Source organism: Rana temporaria, chromosome 5, assembly GCF_905171775.1.
Source record: "Rana temporaria chromosome 5, aRanTem1.1, whole genome shotgun sequence".
Taxonomy (NCBI): Eukaryota; Metazoa; Chordata; class Amphibia; order Anura; family Ranidae; genus Rana; species Rana temporaria.
In genome coordinates this window covers 81,765,091-81,785,924 of record NC_053493.1, presented here as the reverse complement: position 1 = coordinate 81,785,924, position 20,834 = coordinate 81,765,091, and the positions used below count along the sequence as shown (strand labels likewise).

Below are 20,834 nucleotides of genomic sequence, written 5' to 3'. Positions count from 1 at the left end.
GAAGGTGTTAACTTTACAATACTGATTAAGGCCAGCCATAAATGGAGCAAATTTCTTTCCTGCAACCATGGGTTGCAGGAAAGAAATTAGCTTGATACACAAACAGTGTTGATGCAGGAATCCTTCCTGGAGGGAGACTGTCCTTGCCAGGAGACGACATTGATTATCGCTAGTGGCTAAGCAAATTCGGCAGGCTGGTTGTATACAAGTTGATTAATAGACTTAGTACATTCAGCCTGCCTATTAACGGTTCGAATTTTGTCTGGTTCCTGCTGAACTGGCCAAGATTCAAACTGTGTATGGCCGATCTTAGTTCATTGCAAGAGATATGATGCAGCTAATAATGCTACAGATATTGACAAGATTCTTTCCCGTCATTTATCTATACGAAGACATCTGACTGTCTATGGCTGGTTTAAATTCCTTCTAATAATCAAAGAGCATTATATGCATGTGGCTTTAAGAGGGTTTTATTTCATATTTCTGAAAATTAGGCATGGGACAAACCACCAGACAGTCAGGAAAACTTCACATGTATGTTCAGCACAGTCCTTTACTAACATAAAGGCACTTGATTTAACATCAGAAATATTAAAGGGAATAGCATATTTAACACTTTAACAATGGTGGTAAAATGTTGTTTATTGTTCTTCTATCTTTCAGACTCTTCGAGCTGCAGGAAAGACATATATGATATTTTTTGTGTTTGTCATCTTTTTGGGTTCTTTTTATCTTGTTAATTTGATCCTTGCTGTTGTTGCCATGGCCTATGAAGAGCAGAACCAAGCCAGCATTGCTGAGGCTGAAGCGAAAGAGAAGGAGTTCCAGCAAGCCATGGAGCAACTGAAGAAGGAGCAAGAGGTTAATACATAAAGTCAATATACAGTACTAGATGTTAATGCCCAAATTAACTTCCAGTTTAAATCAGCTAAATACATTTCAGCAGGTGGCATGCAGGACCTTTGCAGAGTCAGGCCCCGTTTCTCGGCAGAATTCAGCCAGAAACTCGATGGGAGCCGTATTCTGCCGAGGAAACCGGTCGTGTGTACACTTTTGGCCGAGGCCGAGGAAACCGACGAGGAACTCGTCGAGCCAAATAGAGAACGTGTTCTCTATTTCCTCGTTAGTCAATGGGGAAACTTGGCTCACGAGATCCTCGGCGGCTTCACAAGGAACTCGATGAGCAAAACGATGTGTTTTGCTCGTCGAGTTTCTCGGACGTGTGTACGGGGCCTCATACAAAAAAGGGGTCCACTGCCCCACCTATAACTGCACATTACAGCAAGCAGCATTTGAAGGCAACATATGATAGAAACAAAGCCAAGGATAAATTCAAGGAAAAAATCCAAGCTTACTTACGACCAGTCCGCGGACAACCGAATCAACCTGTCTAACCGTATGCGTTAAAAACGGGTTTAGTCTGCACACATTTGCAAACATATGCGTAAGCTACAGAGCCCCGCCAGGGAACCCTGGTATCGGTAGTTCCTATCACTAACTGATAAGTGACTCCACAGTGGAAACACATGCATTCTGATGGATAGATGGAGGGCAGATGGGCTGAAGGGAGCCCATCCCTTCGTAAAGGTACAGGAACACACTGGGCACCCAGCACAATGGCTGCAAAGGTGCATTGCCTGACCAATATAACAGTATTTCAAAAAAGGGGTCCACTGCTCCCACCTATAACTGGCTATTGCATCAAGCAGCATTGGAAGCCAACATATGATATAAACAAAGCCACGGAAAAAAGGTAAGTAAGCTTGAAATATTTTCCTTGGATTTATCCTTTGTTTTGTTTTTTTATCATATGTTGCCTTCCATCTATCCATCAGAAGGAATTTGCTTCCACTGTGGAGTCACTCATCAGTTATAGTGATAGAAACTACAGATACCGGGGTGCCTTGGCGGGGCTCTGTAGCTTATGCATGTATTTGCAAACCCCTGTTTTTAACGCAATCTGTTAGACAGGTTGATTTGGTTGTCCGCGGGCTGGTCCTTGGATTTATCCTTGGCTTTATTTATACCTTTGCACAGTCAGCATGTTGATTGGAGAGAAGATGTTTAAAGCAGTATTAAACCCAAAAGGGATGGCTTTACTAGTTTACTTTTGTTAGGCTTTCTTCTATTTTCATCTGGTGATCCAGCCAGCAAGTCTGCTGTTTTTCACAAGCTCCTGATCTCCAGCAGAATGTATCAGTTTACATGGATGAGGCAACCCACAAAGCACTGGCAGGAGTCAGTAAGATTATCAGCTTTTATTTTTTCCTGCAAAAAGGAAAAAAAAACAGTTTGCTGTGACTGATTATAAAGTGTGAGCTGGAGTCTGGCTTCAATTTTTTAATGTAATTATATCTGCTAATACATTTAACACTACTCTCCTCCCCAGACTGACAATGCTGCTGTCTGCTGTACCCCCTGTGATTATTTATCTCTTGGTGTTAAGAAAATCTGCCAAAACAATGAGTCATGCTGATAACAGATGAACCAGGCAGCAAAGAGAGATGACACTCAGTCAGGACTTTTGAGAGAGGCATGTACTCCATATAGGGGGATGTGCTCAGCGGTGTCACTAGGGTTTGTGTGAGCTGGTGTGGTAAAACACGGTGCCAACCCCTCCTTCACAGTAAAACATGGTGTCACCCCAACCCCTTTTCGGTGCTAAAACATGGTGCCGCCAACCCAACCCCCCCCCCCGCAGGATAAAACATGGTGTCACCCCCTTCCTACTTGATGTTGTAACCCCTCTGGTAGGTGTCAACTGGGTGCAATTTACACCTCCCGCTCCCCCATAGTGACGCTACTAAATGAGCTATTTTCATATTTCGTATCTGGGGTTTACAACCAGTTAAAGCTGTGGCTGCTTTATAAAGAAGATTAGCGTACTGTAGGGAACTATTCATAATGTCATTCATGTGCACTGCATTGGGGAGTTCTGCATAGGGAAAATGCTGCATGTTTGCTTTATGGTCCGCACTGGAAAATAATAAATGGGCTGCCTTCACACAATGTACATTATCACATGACAAAACACAACACAATGTATGCATTAAGACACCGTTGCGCAAAAGTACGTTTCAGGCCTAGGATTTTGCACACCTGTTTTGTTTTGATGCACCTAAATGCATTTAGCTGATTTCAACTGAAGGTTCAGTTACATTTTTAAAGGACATCATATAGGGTTATTCATATTTTTCTTTTAAAGAATCAAGACCGTATCCTAAAAGAATTGCAACTCCACCCCCCATTCTTCTTTTGACCCCTCTCTCAGAATGGCTTGCTTAAAGTGAAATTAAACCCCCTAATTTAACTGTTTCCCAAAACTGTTACATTTAAGGCATGCCTCTAGTGATAATTGCCATAGTTGCCAGTGTGCTTATGTCAGCATTCAGCCAAACTTTCAAACCTTAGACCCCTTTCACACTGCCAGTGAGTCACGTTATCTGTAAAGCGCTGATAGATTTAGCAGTGCTTTACCGTAATTATAGCAACGATTTTCGGCCGCCGTCTGGCTTTTAACCCCCACTAGCGGTCGAAGAAAGGATTAAAAGCGCCTGAAAAGCACAGCTGCCGAATTGCTTTGCAGGCGCTTTGGCAGCGGTGCCCATTCATTTCAATGGGCAGGGGCGGTGGAGAATCTGTGTATACACTGTTTCTAAACCGCTCTAAAGATGCTGCTTGCAGGACTTTTTTCTAACGTCATGCAAGCACACCGCTCCAGTGTGAAAGGGGTCTTAAAGTGTGAGTTCACCCAAAAAATATTTTTTAACACTAGATTGGGCCTAATTACGGGAAGCAGAATCGGGTGTTTTGTTTAAAATCAATGCAGTACTTACCGTTTTAGAGATAGATGTTCTCCGCCGCTTCAGGGTATGGTCTTCGGGACTGGGCGTTCCTATTTGATTGACAGCCTTCCGACGGTCGCATACAGCGCGTCACGAGTTGCCAAAGTCGGTGCGGCTCTATGCGGCGCCTGTGCACCGACGTTTGGCTACTTTCAGAAACTGGTGACGCGCTGTATGCGATGGTCGGAAGGCTGTCAAGAACATCTATCTCTAAGGCCTCGTACACACGGCCGAGGAACTCGACGTGCCAAACACATCGAGTTCCTCGGCCAGTTCAGCCCTGAAGCCGCCGAGGAGCTAGGCGGGCCGAGAGCTCCCATAGAACAACGAGAAAATAGAGAACATGTTCTCTATTTTCTCGACGAGTTCCTCGGCGGCTCCATCGGGCCGAAAGTGTACACACGACAGAGTTTCTCGGCAGAATCTTGCTCTGACCGAGTTTCTCGCCGAATTCTGCCGAGAAACTCTGTCGTGTGTACGAGGCCTCAAACGGTAAGTACTGCATTGATTTTAAACAAAACACCCGATTCTGCTTCCCGTAATTAGGCCCAATCTAATGTTAGAAATAGATTTTTTGGGTGAACCTCCACTTTAAAGTGGCTGGATGTGGGTCCCTGGATGCATCCGTGGGCCACATATCTGTCCCTAACTGCAGGTAAGCACTCCATGTGCAGTTTGTACAGGCTTTCTGTTCACGGCGTATCAGATACACAGATATTACAGTAATACGCTGATCTGGGCAGTGTAGAGCCCTAATCAGCAGAGTGCACAAGCATTTTGTAGTCTTTGATAGTACTAAGCAACAATGGGCTTCGTCTCTGTTTTTTGTTGGGCAGGCACTTGCAAGCAAAGGACCTGATGCCGGGTCTCACAGCTCCTGTGAAATGTCACCATTCAGTTCCAAAAGTGCCAAAGAAAGGAGAAATCGAAGAAGGAAAAAAAAATCCTCAGAAATCGATGAGTATAATGACGATTCGAGAACTCATAGAGGAGAGTCTGATGAGGAGAGTATGCGGAAAATGGTAATTTCAAACTGTTAATTACACTTTAGTCTAATTTAGAAACCTGTGTACAGTACATAAGACGTAAAGCTACCCATATGTATGATAGTTTTCTGTTAGAAGAACATCCAACTGTCGAAAGATCTTTTTTTTTTTTTATTCTTTATTTTAAAGTTTGTTTTTTTTCACAAAGATACACATACAAATAAATCATCTTATGCATATATTCTGCTTATTATATTCTTAATCATATTCAATTTCTCCTATCTCCTATTTCTACTTTATCTATGAACTTATATTATTTTAACTCTATCCTTAGTTATATCCTTGTGATTTAGCTATCCTTCCCACCCTTCCACTACATACTACCCTCCCCCCAAGAAAGAAATAAACCAAGAGTATCGGTTTAATCTTTAGATTAGAAAAAAAAAGAATAAAAGAAAAAGAAAAGGAAAACAAAAAGAACCAAGAACAGTTCCCCCACCCCTCCCCCTCTCTCTCCCTCTCCCTATCCTCCCCTTCTTGACTCTTTCCTTCCTGTTGGTCTGTCCCTCCAACCTCTCTCCTCTCCTCATCCCACCTGCTCCCTGTATGCGATATATGGAGCCCATATCTGCCGATGCTTGTCCTCCTGCTCTTTCAAACTCATAGTAAGGTTTTCCATTAGTTGTCCTTGCGCTATTTTTGCCATCTATTGTGTTTTATTTGGGGAAGTATTGCTTTTCCAGAGAGCTGGAATGCATGCTTTTGCCGTTGATAACAAATGTCTCAGCAATGAATTTTTAAATTTTTCCACTGATAGAGGGATGTCAAAGAGCAGGAGGGCAGCTGGATTGTCTCCAAGTGACATATCTATCATTTCTTCTATTGTTTCTGATACCATTTGCCAAAAATTCCTTACTTTTGAACATTCCCAAAAAATGTGTATCATAGTGCCCACAGTCTCTTGACACCGCCAACAGAGATTCGAGGTCTGTGGGTATATCTGATTCAATACTTCTGGAGTTCTATACCACCTACTCAAAATCTTATAGCTTCCCTCTTGGTACCTCGTTGCTATTGACACCTTATGTGTATACCTGAATATCTTATTCTTTTGTGCTTCTGAAAAAGTGACCCCCATCTCTCTTTCCCATGCCTGTATGTAACCAAGATTCTATGGGGCCTTCAACTCGATCACCATAGTATATAATATCGATATTGCATGTCTCACTGACTCTCCTTTCAAGCATAGATTTTCAAACTTAGTTGGTGTAGTTATTTCTCTTGTTCGCATAGAGATTGTTCTGAGATATGCATTTAACTGCATTCTCCTGAAAAAGTCTAGACTTTCTCCAAACTCACAGTCCAGCTCTTCTCTGGACATTACTTTATTACCTACCGTGAAATGTATCAGTCTATTTTTACCCTGTCGATTTAGAGTCATCAAAATTGTATCCTTTAGTCCCATTGCAAACTCTGGATTACCCAGGATAGGAGTCATCAGGTTCAGCAGATTAGATGTCTCAACTTTTTTAAGTAACCTTTTGACTACCCTAAGTGTCGCTCCTACTGTCGGATGTTGCTTTACTGCTTGCGGTATTATCGTGTTTTTAAGCCAAATTAGTCCCTCCAGGGGTACCTCCACTATTGCTTGTTCCATGTGTACCCATGATTTTTCATTTGGACGTACACACCAGTCCAACACTCTTGCTAGATGTATTGCCTCATAATACTCCTCTGGGTTCGGGAGCCCTACCCCTCCTTTTTCTTTTGGTAAGATCAGAATGTCTCTACGAATTCTAGCGGGTTTTCCGGCCCATACAAACCTTGCCAATCTTACTCTCAACTCTCTCAGGTATCCCACCGGGATCTTAATAGGTAAGGTCTGTAATAGGTATAGCAATCTTGGCATTACATTCATTTTGATTATGTTGATTCTACCAAACCACGTAAACACCTCCTTATCCAATTTCTGTAGATCTAATTTAATTTGTCGGGCCAGGGGCACAAAATTCAATTCAAATATCCTATTTAATCTATTGGGTATTTTTGTCCCGAGGTAACTTATATGAGAATGTGTCCATCTAAACGCAAAAAAAATTAATAGCTGTTGTTTTAATACTGTATTCGTCTCGATGCCCATTGCTTCCGATTTGTTATAATTAACCTTAAAATTAGACAATCTTCCATACTTAGCCATTTCAGCCATTAATGACGGCAAAGATAGAGCTGGGCGGGTTATAAAAAACAACAGGTCGTCCGCAAATGTGGCCACTTTATGTTCTCTTCCCTTCACTCTGATGCCTCTAATATCTGAATTGGCCCTTATTGTTCTAAGAAATGTCTCCAGTGTCAAAATAAAGAGAATCGGAGACAGTGGGCATCCCTGACGTGTTCCATTCTTAATCAAAAAAGGCTCTGAGAGTATTTCATTTATCTTAATTATGGCTTTGGGAAGAGAGTATAGACTCATAATCCAATTCTGCATCCCCCTTTTCAACCCTATGTGTTGTATGGTCGCTCTCAGGAAGGACCAGTCAACTCTGTCGAACGCTTTTTCTGCATCTGTGGATAATAATACTAGTGGTTTTTGATGATATTGGGCATAATGTATGGCACTTATAACTCTTTGTGTATTCTCCCTGCCTTCCCTCTCTGGCATGAATCCTACCTGATCAGAATGTATTAAAGTAGGTATATATGGTAATAATCTGGCTGAGAGTATTTTTGCAAATATAATATCTTTAGGTCCACATTTAGCAGTGAGATTGGGCGGTAGCTTGAACATTGAGCCGGGTCTTTCCCCTCTTTATGTATCACTGTTATATGGGCCATCAATGTTTCTACTGGTATTATTTGCCCTTCTCGTATCGAGTTAAACGCCTCAACAAACCTTGGTGCCAGTTTATCCGCAAAAGTTCTATAGTATAGCAGGGTGAATCCATCCGGGCCCGGGGCTTTACCAGGTTTTAATGTTTTCAAGACCTCCAGAAATTCCTCAATAGTTATTGGGCCATCAATGTCTTCTGCTTCTTTGCCCGTAAGTCTAGGCATCTCCAAGGCTTCTATATATGCCCCAGCCTATTCTTCTTTACCTACCCTGTCTCCCTGTTCCTGCGCATCCAATTGATATAGGGCAACATAAAAATCTCGGAAAGATCTTTTAACTTGTGTAAATTAATATAGTTTATCCCGTGATGGTTCAGTGCTTTAACAACCTTGCCTTCTCATGTGTTGCCGAACCACACTGATTTTTTTTTAGAGGATAGAGCTGTAAAAAACATGCAACCTCATACAACCTAGGATAGCTATTTTTAATGAAAGTTTAAAATTTTTACCAGTTTCCTGTACCGTAAATGTATATAGCCTAAGTAGTATGTTGTATCTTTTTTTTATGTTTTTATTCGCTGGTGATGTTCAAGCTTCTGCTAAACTACATTAGCCATCAGTACTGCTGGCATATTGATTGCGGTGCACTGCCAGTCACACAAACTGTGGGAGGAAATGGGCACAGCTTGAAGTTGACTAGTAAAGCAGAGGCAGGCTATTAGCGGTGACAATGCCGATAGCCTGCCTGTTAACTATGTCCTCATAATACACAGCTGTAGTCCAGGTTGCTACAATAGAACAGGGTGACAATACTGCATTGATTTCACTGCGGAGTAAACAGTGTTGCCACCCTAATTAAAAAAAGTAATAATTCATGTATTCTACTGGCAAAATCAAATTGCATTTACTGTGAGGTACTTTCACATGTATGCTTCATTCTGCTCCTATTGCATTTTTTTACCTTTTGCTAATAAGGCTAGCTGTCTGGCTATTCTGCTGGCCCATTGGCTTCAGTATTTTCACTGACCTGGAACAGGCATGCAAATAAGAAAGGTCTGAAGCCTACTCAACTTGGCATGCTCAGGTGCTTCTGAATACTACTAAGCTATCCATTTAGCCATCAGCACTGATTCAATATAGATCTTTGGACCCAACTGCTGAAATACTACTTTATCCGGTTAAGACCCGGACCATTATGAAGGTTAAAGACCTTGCCACTTTTTGTGATTCGGCACTGTGTCGATTTAACTGACAATTGCTCGGTCGTGCTTCGTGGCTCCCAAACAAAATTGGCGTCCTTTTTTCCCCACAAATAGAGCTTTCTTTTTGTGGTATTTGATCCCCTCTGCGGTTTTTATTTTTTGCGCTATAAACAAAAATAGAGCGACAATTTTGAAAAAAAAACAATATTTTTTACTTTTTGCTATAATAAATATCCCCAAAAAATATATATATATATATATAAAAAAAAAATTCCTCAGTTTAGGCTGATACGTATTCTTCTACCTATTTTTGGTAAAAAAAATTCACAATAAACGTTTATCGATTGGTTTGCGCAAAATTTATACCGTTTACAAAATAGGGGATATTTTTATGGCATTTTTATTAATAGTTTTTTTTCTACTAATGGAGGCGATCAGGGATTTTTTTCATGACTGCGACATTATGGTGAACACATCGGACACTTTTGACACATTTTTGGGACCATTGTAATTTTCACAGCGAAAAGTGATATAAAAATCCACTGTTTACTGTGAAAATGACAATGGCAGTGAAGGGGTTTACCACTAGGGGGCGCTGTAGGGGTTAAGTGTGACCTCATGTGTTTTTCTTACTGTAGGGGGGTGGGGCTGGACGTGTGACGTCACTGATCATTGCTCCCTATTTTAGGAAACAGACGATCACTGACACTGCCACAGAGAAGAACAGGCAAGGTTTGTTTATATTCACCTCTCCCCGTTCTTCAGCTCCTGTGACCCGATCGCGGCACACCGGTGGTGATCGGGTCCGCGGGTCCCGCGGGCGCGGTCACGGAGCTTCGGTCTGGGTTGCGAGCGCGCCAGCGGCGACACGCTCATGACCCACGGCTGGGCTCTTAAAGAGGACGTATATATACATCCATGTGCCCAGCCGTGCCATTCTGTCGACGTATATAGTTGTGCAGCGGTCCTTAAGTGGTTATACTATACATTACTATTACTTTTAGTGATCCATTTCAGTATGCAAATACATTCCTTTTCCTAATGTTTATTCAGTAAGGTCCAAGGGTATATTTTTGATATAATGTCATGCCCAAGCCACAGCCATCATTGCTTTCAGGCTGTCCAGCTTGACTGGCCCTACCAGGAGTTCCAGCTTTTGATGGCCTAATACTAAGCATCACTTGAGCATGCAAGCCTCCCCACTTGGCAAAATGATTTGCCTCTAAATGTAGACAATGGTATATTATGTAAACAGATTTATTTTGACTGTATCAGGAAACAACACACTCTTAAGGTTTAAAATATAAACATTTTTAATAAAGCTGGAGTTAATACATGCATCATAAAAGCAAAGTCAAATATGGATTATAAGGTAAAAATCCTTTGAAGATCTTGAAGATCTTCTTAGTCCATAAATCACTCATCTCTAAAAATGAATATAACCCACATGCACCTGTTCACGTTCCCTGGGAAGGAAGTAGCCATTGGGCTAGTCTATCAAGTAAAGCAAATGTCATTTCTCTCACCACCTATTTGTTGCAGCTAATTTAGATCAGATTAAAGAGAACTTTCCCACTTCTTAACAGCTGTCAAGTCACTTTGAGACTGGATATTGCTTGAAACAGCAGCTGTCCTAAGAAGAAAAATAGTTTCCCTGTAAAAACCACATTGCTACTGATTGTTCTTGGAGTCATTTAGATCTTTCTTTTCAGAATTTTGTTTTTATTGTGAACATTTTTACGTAAGTCTTTTTACTGGTTATTTATATTTGTACTATAAAAATGCTATTACACTTTTAAATCAATTCCCTTTTTAGTCAGTTAGTAAGTTAGTTAGTTATTTTGCTTCTTTATTTATTAGGATTTTTTTTTTATATATTTTTTTAGTCAGTCAATTATTAAATATTGGAAATTAATATTATGTAGTATTTTATTCAGCTAGCAGGTGGAGCTCTAGTCTGTTTTCATCACAGCAGTGACTCCTATCTTATCAGGTTTTAATCAGACAAAAGGGAGCCTAAAAGTAGCCTTCCTCTACTAAGCTATCCATTTAGCTAACCCTTACTACTTAGGGAATCCGTTTTTTTTTATGTAAACCTTAAAACGAAAAAAAAGAAAAAGAAATTATATATATATATTTATGTGTGTATGTATATATATATATCTATATATATATATATATATATATATATACAAACAAATCCATTGTAATTATTTTTATTTTGGGGGTGTAGAGATAGGCCCAGATTCTCAAAGGGCTTACGACGGCGCAACGCCATGTACGCCGTCGTAAGTCCTAATCTGGGCCGTCGTATCTATGCGACTGATTCTTAGAATCAGTTACGCATAGATATCCATTCGATCCGACAGGCGTAAGGCTCTTACGCTGTCGGATCTTAAATGCAATTTTTTTTGCCGCTAGCCGTCGCCTCCGTCGTTTTCCCCGTCGAGTATGCAAATTAGCTAAATACGCGAATTCCCGAATGTACGCGCGGTCGACGCAGTGAAGTTACGATGTTTACGTTAGGTTTGCGCGGCGTAAAGTTGCCCCTGCTATATGAGGGGCAACCAATGTTAAGTATGGCCGTCGTTCCCGCGTCAAAATTTATAAAATGACGTCGTTTGCGTAAGTCGTCCGTGAATGGGGCTGAACGCCATTTACGTTCACGTCGAAACCAATGACGTCCTTGCGACGTCATTTGGAGCAATGCACCCTGGGATATTTTTCGGACGGCGCATGCGCAGTACGTTCGGCGCGGGAACGCGCTTAATTTAAATGCTCCACGCCCCCTACCTGACTAATTTGAATTAGGCGGGCTTGCGCCGGGTGATTTACGCTACGCCGCTGCAACTTTACAGGCAAGTTCTTTGTGAATAAAGCACTTGCCTGTAAAACTTGCGGCGGCGTAACGTAAATGAGATACGTTACGCCAGCAGAGTTTTACACCCATCTTACGAGAATCTGGGCCATAGAGTTTAACTTTCATAAATGTGTTCACATTAAACAGTACATTAGTTTATCTACTATCAAGTACAGGTTCTTGGCTTTTGCACTCCATATAAACTCAATGTCACTAATACTAATGTGTGTTTTGTATCTTTTAATGTTTTTGCAGTCACTTCTTGGGATTGGTTTTGGGCCCAGTTCAGTGAAAAGAAAAATAAGTCAAGGGAGCATATTCAACTTCCACATCCGTGGGAGAGACCTTTGTTCAGAGACAGAGTTTGCTGATGATGAAGTGAGCAATGCCAGCGACGGTCATAGAGGGTCGCTGCTGGTTCCACGTACTGGAAGACGCCTCAGCATCCAAAGTCAATCAAGTGCTCTTTCATATCCAAATACTCCGGGCTTCACACAGAATGGAAAGAGAAACAGTTCGGTGGATTGTAATGGAGTTGTGTCTTTGGTTGGAGGAGCTGGATCTTTCTCAAACCCAACCTCTCCGGGAGGATTACTGTTGCCTTCTGTAATTGTGGAGAAGTCTGGAACTGAAGAAAACGTAAGTTGGAAACACATCATTGATAATGCATAACTGTCTGCCATAGAACAGTACTTTTTATGTGAGGTATACAAACTATAGCTTACACTCATTGGACTATTTCTCTTTGCAACCATTCGATGGAAAGGGTTTTTTGTCTGTGAAGTTTATTGTACTGTTTAGGAACTCTGTGGGATAAACAGTACATATATATTTAATACAGTTTATGGTGACATGTAGCACAGAACAAAAGCAAAATAGACACTAATGCTTGTAGGTACAACATATTAGTAAGTCCTACAGAAACATTTCAGGTGTCATCATGGAAATATGATTTGGTAAAATGTGTTGCAAAATGATGAGGAAAAAAAAGAAGGACCTAGTTTGTTTTGTTGCTCACGGGCCCTCAGCAGACTGTGTGTTTACTTGACATGTACAGTCTTACATCAAGTAAATATGAACTATTCTGGATTGTATTTATTTATTTCTTCTGTGCACCTATGTATCTCCTTTTTATCAATGATAATGGTCAATTTCAGAGGAGTTAATGATTTTGTAACCTTCAGCTGTACATGCAAAGTCAGGTATTGTAAACTAATGGCTCTTCTTGGCCCTTCCTATGTTATTACTGTTCTGTCCTTGTTGGCTTCTCTCTCTTAAATCTATTAATATACTGCAGCTCAGATAACTTTACTCGACTCCAGAGTAGTTTGATTCTCTTCTGAGAAAATCTCTGGTGATTGCCTGTTACACCTACTGTGAATTTGTTCTTCTTTTTCACAAACCTGTCTTCACGTTTGTCCTCCAAACAACAAAGCTGTAATCTGCTAATAAAACTGCATTGTGGAAGTGTAAGAAATGAGGTTATGCAGGTGGACCCTGGAAATCTGGAGTGTGAAATATTATTCTAGTCAGCAGAAGACATGTAGAAACAATGGCTTGATAGAAATTAAAGAGATTATCTGAGAAATATTTTTTAAAGATTGTTATTGTATATGGGCTTGAGTTGGGCTGTCTGAGGACAAAGCATTAGGTTGCTAGATTCTTGACAACTTAACTTTGTAGATGAGTATTGGGGACAAGGATCACTTTGTTCAACTTTGCAATCAGGACCTATTCTGGGAAGAGGTCTATTCAGTCATTTCTTGCCATCACCCCCATCCAGAATTAAAACTTACATTGCTGCAAAATATTGTCATACTGGCACAGACAAGCTAGTGACAGCAAAAGGCTTTTTAGTCATTATAGGTCAAAATTGATTCTTTCAAAGAGTGCATCTAAAAAAGCATTTGAGTAAACATATTCCCACAGCATTTATATCTTTGGAAAATAAATATTTTCCTATAATAAAAGAGTAAAATGTTCTAGATAAGTAAATTGTATCAAGAGGAAAAGTAAGCTGTCTTAGGCTGCCTACACACGGTCGGTCAAAACTGATGAAAACGGACTGAAGGACCGTTTCATCGGTCCAAACTGATCGTGTGTGGGCCCCATCGGTCAGTTATCCTTTAGTCAAAAAAAAGAGAACTTGCTTTAAAATTTAACCGATGGACTGATAACCGATACGTCAAAACCGATGGTTAGTATGCAAAAGCATGGGTTAAAAACCTGCACATGCTCAGAATCAAGTCGACGCATGCTTGGTAGCATTGAACTTAGTTTTTTTCTGCACGTCGTTGTGTTTTACGTCACTGCGTTCTGACACGGTTTTTTAACTGTTGGTGTGTAGGCACATCAGACCATCAGTCAGCTTCATCGGTTAACCAATGAGAACGGTCCTTCGAATGGACCGACCGTGTGTACGTGGCCTTAGGTGTCTTTCCTGAACTCCAGCCATAATAATAAATAAAGTGATAAGGAGACAAACTGTATCCTGGATCTCCATGCTTGCAAAAAAACAGTTAGAGCAGATTTAAAAAATGCCCTTAGTCCTATAAATAATAATAAAAGTATACAATAATGTACAACCAAGACTTTACTTATGTGGCAAAGAATTCCTGTGTAATTTTAGGAAATATTAGTACAGGCGGTCTCCTAGTTACAAACTTTCAACTTACAAATGACTCCTACTTACAAACGAAAGGAGACAACAGGAAGTGAGAGGAAATCTACCCCAGGAAGGAAAATTCACTCCTGTAAGAGCTATTATGGGAAAAAGGTGTCTCCACTGATGCTTTATCACCAAGGCTTGTTTCCACAATAACCCACATTTTTCAAAAAACAATTGTCATTGGGACAGAAAGTGTTGTGAAATCTTCTTAACAGGGGCACAGACAGCAAAACAAACATTACAGTGGTGTTAATCCTTCCCTATGCTATCCAAAAAGATCTGGCCGGAGCTGCACTTAAAAAATGTACCTGTTCCGACTTACAAACAAATTCAACTTAAGAACAAACCTACAGACCCTATCTTGTTTGTAACCCGGGAGCCGTCTGTACCCTCCTTTTCTATTGTACATTTATGTCCTATGTTAGATGTTCTCCTCATTCCTTCTACAAACCTTCATCATATGTTAGATGTTCTCCTAATTTTTAAGCCAAACCTCTTGTCCAAATCTTGTCAGGGGTTCTTTGGAGTCCTTCTCTTAAAGCGAGAGTTCACCCAAAAAAATTGTTTATCCTTAGATTAATGATCATTTTGTCAAGTGGAATCGGGTATTTTTTTTTAAATCTAAGCAGTACTTACCCTTTTAGAGAGCGATCTTCTCCGCCGCTTCCGGGTATGGTCTTCGGGACTGGGCATTCCTATTTGATTGACAGTCTTCCGACGGTCGCATAGATCGTGTCACGAGTAGCCGAAAGAAGCCGAACGTCGGTGCGGCTCTATACGGCGCCTGCGCACCGACGTTCGGCTACTTTCGGAAAATCGTGACGCGATGTATGCGACTGTCGGAAGCCTGTCGGAAGACTGTCAATCAAATAGGCAGCCCATACCCGGAAGAGGCGGAGAAGATCGCTCTCTAAAACGGTAAGTACTGCTTAGATTTTAAAAAAACTACCTGATTCCCCTTGACAAAATGAGCATCAATCTAAGGTTAAAAATTAACTTTTCGGGTGAACCTCCACTTTAACCCCTGTAGCTTGTCAAATATTCTCTTTGTTGCTCCACCAGACCTCTGTAACTTGCCAGATTATACTCTGGATTTCTCCTGCTAACTTCTGATACTTGGCAAATGTTCTCCTCGTTCCTCCCCCAAACCTTGGTAATTTGTCCGATGCTCTAAACACTCTGCCTCCAAACCTACATCACTTGGTAAATGTTCCCCTCATCCCTTCTTAAAACCTGCCACTTGTCAGATCATTGTACGCCATAAACAATTAGCTCTACATGTAAGAATAACTTTATCTCTGGATGGCCTCTGCTGTGGTTTAGGCATTGACAGTAACATAAAGAACAAGCTTTGCTAAAAAAAAGTTTTTGAAAATCACAACCGAGTCCAATTTTAAATGCTTTGTCAAAAACAATCGATCCTTTCTCCAACAAAAACACCACAATAGAATTACAAAGCATAGCAGCACAATCAGAGATGGACAATATATAAGAGAAAATATTTATTTCCTACAGAATTGCATGAGTAATTGTCCAAAGTCAGGATAACAGCTACAAGTGTTGGTAAAATATGTAGGATAAACTCAATCCCTGTATTTTTAAGACAATTGTACTTACATAAGATGGCAGTTATAATAAACAAAGTCTTGCAGCCCCTACTATCCAATCAGAATTTAGGATTCTATAGTCAAAGAAAATGTGACATGCAAAATAAAATGCTGCAGTGTAAAGTACAGACTCTTAGAGGCACATAACGACAGCAACCTCCCGGCAGCTCCCGTCCCAGCTGATTTTCAGGGTTTTTCAACAAATATAAAGCACTTTCTGAAAGTTAAATCTCCCATTCCTGTTTCCTGCACATTCCAATTTGCCAGTAAGGCTGCCCGTTATAGTGATGCCCAATAGGAATGTGTGTGCTTGTATTTGTATGGGGTGTTAGCAGTTGTTTTGCATTTCAGAAAAGATTCAATATCAATCCTAATAGTAGGACTTGAGAAGCTGCTGCAGGTATGTGCATGTACTTCTAGATTCTTAAACCTTTAGCAGTATTTTTTTTTTCATGATGTATTATTGTCTTTAAGGTAGTGGAAGATGAATTGTTAGGCCCCGTACACACGGCAGAATTCAGCCAGAAACTCGATCGGAGCCGTATTCTGCCGAGAAACCCGGCCGTGTGTACACTTTCGGCCGAAGAAACCAACGAGGATCTCGTCGGGCCAAATAGAGAACATGTTCTCTATTTCCTCGTTAGTCAACGGGGAAACTTGGCTCGCCGAGATCCTCGGCGGCTTCACAACGAACTAGACGAGCAAAACGATGTGTTTTGCCCGTCGAGTTTCTTGGACGTGTGTACGGGGCCTTATTGGTGTTTATAGTAGGGTTTATAGTACTTTGCACATTGACCTTTATCTTTGTATATCAATTTCAAAACATGGTAACCAAATTCATATTAAACTATGGAATGTTAAACAGCATCTGCACATGATGAGTTAGCTGTATAGCCTCGTACACATGACCAGGTTTCTCGGCAAAAACCAGCAAGAAAACTGCTTCTTGCCGAGATTCCTGTTTGTGTGTATAAGGCATTCAGGTTTCTCGTCTGGAAATCTGGCCAGAATCTCGACGAGAAAAAAAGAGAACCTGCTCTTTTTTTTTCTCGTCGAAATTCTTGTCAGGCCTGTTTCCCGATAAACCTGAGAGTGTGTATACTTACCTGTCACCGTGGAAACCCGCGCATGCTCGAAATTACTTTGATGCATGCGCGGTAGCTTCCACGGCATAGGTAGGGTGAAGCAAGATGGCGGCGACGCCATCGAATGTGACGAGCGCATGCTCATCGTACGTGATGACGTCATCGCGTTCTTTCCTTTTCAAGAGAACCATGGTTCTTTTGAAACGAAAGTCTGTACACTCCGGCGGCAAGAGTTTCTTGCCAAGAAGCTTTTTCCTGACGAGATTCTCGGTCGTGTGTACGAGGCCTAAGGGTCTATAACTGTGAATTTCTATTACCACAATTTGATTAGACTGTAATTTTTTCAGTCGTTATGTTGGTTAGATTTTGATAAGTGTTTGCTATGGGATAATATAAGACCTACAGTAAAGTATAGAATTTAAGATTACGATTTACCAATACCACATATGTGCTCAAGCCCATAAGGCATGCTCTAATGTTGCCTTTATGAGGAAATCAGCAAGAAACACCATGTAGTCATCGCTGAAATGCATGTAGATGAAAGGTTACATAAAGGCTTCAGGAGATCACTAATGCTGCAAAAACAGGATGAAAACAAATGTGAGCATAGTAAGGGCGAGTAACACACAGCAGTTATTGAGTCTAGAGGTAGAAGTCTTTAAATGGTAGTTCACATATTTGTGTTGTGGGAACCACAACAGTGACTCTTCTGCGAAAAAATTCACCTGCCTGTTCACAATCCCCTAAAGAGTGTACACTGATCTGTGTGTGTGCAGCTCAATTTACATTCCTGGTACACTGCCTGTGTTGTGGGATGACTACACTCATGCGCATGCATAAAAATGACGTCATCCATTGCTGGCACTCGGGAAAAGCCCAGGGAGAAGAGTTTTGTAAAAACTGCACACAGTACAGTTGCTTATTTCTGACATAATATGTTTACATCTGCATAACCCACTGTTAAGAAAAGAGCAATTATTTTCTGAAAAATATATTCAACTTTTTAAACCACTGGTTCTAAAATGTTATAATGAGCATCAAATAGTGTATTTTGCATTCATGCAAAAGCCCAAATTTTAAACACATTATCTACTTTATGAAAGACAGAATGTGCTCTTGGCATTTAATGAATACTCTATAGTGTGGTAGCAAAACAATCTATTTATTCTGGATTGTAAAATGAATATGAACAAAATGGCTGCCAAACAAGATTGAGACTACAGTTCCTGTGGCAAGAGGTCCTTCTGGCATCTGTCAGAGTTGCTGGTTTGCCAGCTTAGGCTTATTTTAGAGTATAATAGAATTCTGTTATGAGTATATCGTCGCTGTTATGACTTTAGACTTTCGGTTTTTGGTGTTTAGTTATTGTGTATGTTATATTGTATTGCTGGGTCCAGGGTTTTGCGTGGCTTGTATATATAAACACACTTTATGTTAAGCAGAAAATTATCCCTAGAAATTAAAACATGCCAGTGTAGGCAACCCTGGAGGGATAGAGATCTACCTGGACAGTGTAGAAGAGATCAGAGATCACCAGGTTGCAGTGCTTTTTTTTTAACATCTTCCCAATTGGCCTATAACAGAATGATGGCCGAATGTTGGCCTTCACATCACACCGTTCTTGTGCGCCCCTGGAGGCACGCAGCGATTGGTGGTGAGCTGTGTCCCTCATACAAAGAGCATACCTGATCAGGGTAAAGAGACAATTACGTCAGTGCTGTCAGTGTCTGAGGAAGTGAAAGACGATTTCCAGTTACAGCCCCATCAGTGCAGCATATCCGTGTCCATCAGTGCAGCATATCAGTGTCCATCTGTGATACATATCTGTGTCCATCAGTGCAGCCTCACCAGTGCCCATCAGTGCAGTCTAACAGTGCAGCCTCATCAGCGCACATCAGTGAAGAATAAAAACTACCTTGTAATTATTGTATAACAGAAACAAATAATATTTTTGGTATTTTTTTACTCATTTAGCAAAAAATAAAAAAACCCAGTGGTAATTAAATACCATTAGACTGTGACCACGTTGCAGGTCTTTTCCTTTTTTTCTTTCTGTTAATTTAGCGCAGTTTCTTTCCATTTTTCCAATTAAATACCAACAAATGAAAGCTCTATCTGTTTAAAAAAAATGGAATATAGGTACAGTATTGCATGACCGTGCAATTGTCATTTAATGTGCGACAGCGCTGAAAGCTGAAAATTTGCTTGGGCAGGAAGGGTGTGAAAATGCCCGATATTGAAGTGGTTAAAGTTCATAACCTAGCAAGGCTTAATTATAAGTAGAGAAGTTTTAAAGGAAGTGAGCTTGTTCTTTTGAAAAACAACAACTTACTGTATGAATCACCAGATGAAAATAGAAGAAATAAAGCCTAAAACAGAGTGCAACCATCACTTCTAAGAATGAGTTAATAGCACTATAATAAAAGTTTGCTTTTTGGTTTAAAGCAGTAGTAAACTGAGGCAGTTAAAAAAAAAATCCCCAGCAATGCAATGGTATAATGTGCTAGCATGCATCACATACTAGTACATTATGAAATACTTGCCTTAGAATGACGCCTTCCAGTAGTGCGCTGTCGCCTCCTACAGTGCTTCTATCTTCACCCGTTCTTCCTTCCAGGAGCTTGTATGGCCAAGCTGTGATGGCATCTCTCCTGCGCACGTTCTGAAGGGTTTGCCGTCCCTTTAGAGCGCTTGCGCTGGTGACGTTACTGCCAAAAGAGTAAATATCTTCTGAACCATGATTCATTAAATTTTTTGCCTATAATAAGGCTTACCTGTAGGTAAAAATAAAAAAACTGACTTTACTACCACTTTAAAAAGTTAGAATGAGGCACTGTGTTAACACCATTTTGTTTGTCAATAAGCCTTGTTTGTCAATAAAGCTTGGTGTTTTCCCAGGCCTGACATTAGTTACTGTAAGCATGTAATATTGGGTGATTTAGCAATTATTTATTAAAACAAACATTGTGCTAAGATGTAGACTAGTGCTCTTTCCAAGTTAATCTCTCCAGAAATTATTTGCTTGCCCTTACTGTAAGTGTGCCAGAATGCGGCCTTTGTGTTGCTAAGCTGAGTACTAATCGCCATGCTTTGCATGTGGCAAACAGATGCAAAGCAAAGTGGTTTCTGATGAAGTCAGAACCTTTCCCTCCTAATTATCAAAGTGGTCTCATGGAAGCACTGTTTACCTATTATATGGCACTGCTTCGAAGAAAGAAAACTCTTTAAGACTTTGACTCCTGCTAGGATAACCTGAATCAAAACGAGAAAAAAGGGAAATAAAGCAATTGAACTTGGAACAGCAAAGAGCTCCAGCTAATGTATTGCACTTATTGTGTTTTCTAAGCATGGATTAGATACAGCAGAAGGTTTCTCATGTTGGTTTTCATTTTTGTTTGCGCAACTTGATACTTTTATGAACACAGAAGTGCACATGCGAAGTGTGAAAAATAAGATATAAACTCCATATTAATTTAAGCTGAGCTTTAAAATGTACTTATGTATTTTGATATGATATATATTTAGCATATGTATCTTCGGTTTGTTTATGTCAGAAAAAAAAAAGAAAAGAAAACACACAAGCTCAAAAAGATTTTGTACGCAAATTAAATTTATATAACTTTTTTTTCAGTCAAATAGAGCTTTCTTTTGGTGGCATTTGATCAGCACTGTTTTTTTTTATTTTTTACTTATTAAATGAAAAAAGACTGAACATTTTTACTAAAAAAATGTACATATTTTCTACTTTCTGTCAT

At 40.3% G+C, this 20,834-nt stretch overlaps 1 protein-coding gene across 6 annotated transcripts in view; it reads left to right on the top strand.

The window, feature by feature from the left end:
* The window catches only part of LOC120940114 (sodium channel protein type 5 subunit alpha-like), a 494,846-nt gene that overhangs the window by 235,343 nt on the left and 238,669 nt on the right, over nt 1–20,834 (top strand). For all 6 annotated transcript variants that reach the window (XM_040352763.1, XM_040352761.1, XM_040352760.1 and 3 more), the window contains 3 exons: nt 664–861; nt 4,682–4,867; nt 11,975–12,358. In XM_040352763.1, the coding sequence (XP_040208697.1) occupies nt 664–861; nt 4,682–4,867; nt 11,975–12,358 (768 nt within the window). The remainder of the gene's footprint in view (nt 1–663; nt 862–4,681; nt 4,868–11,974; nt 12,359–20,834) is intronic.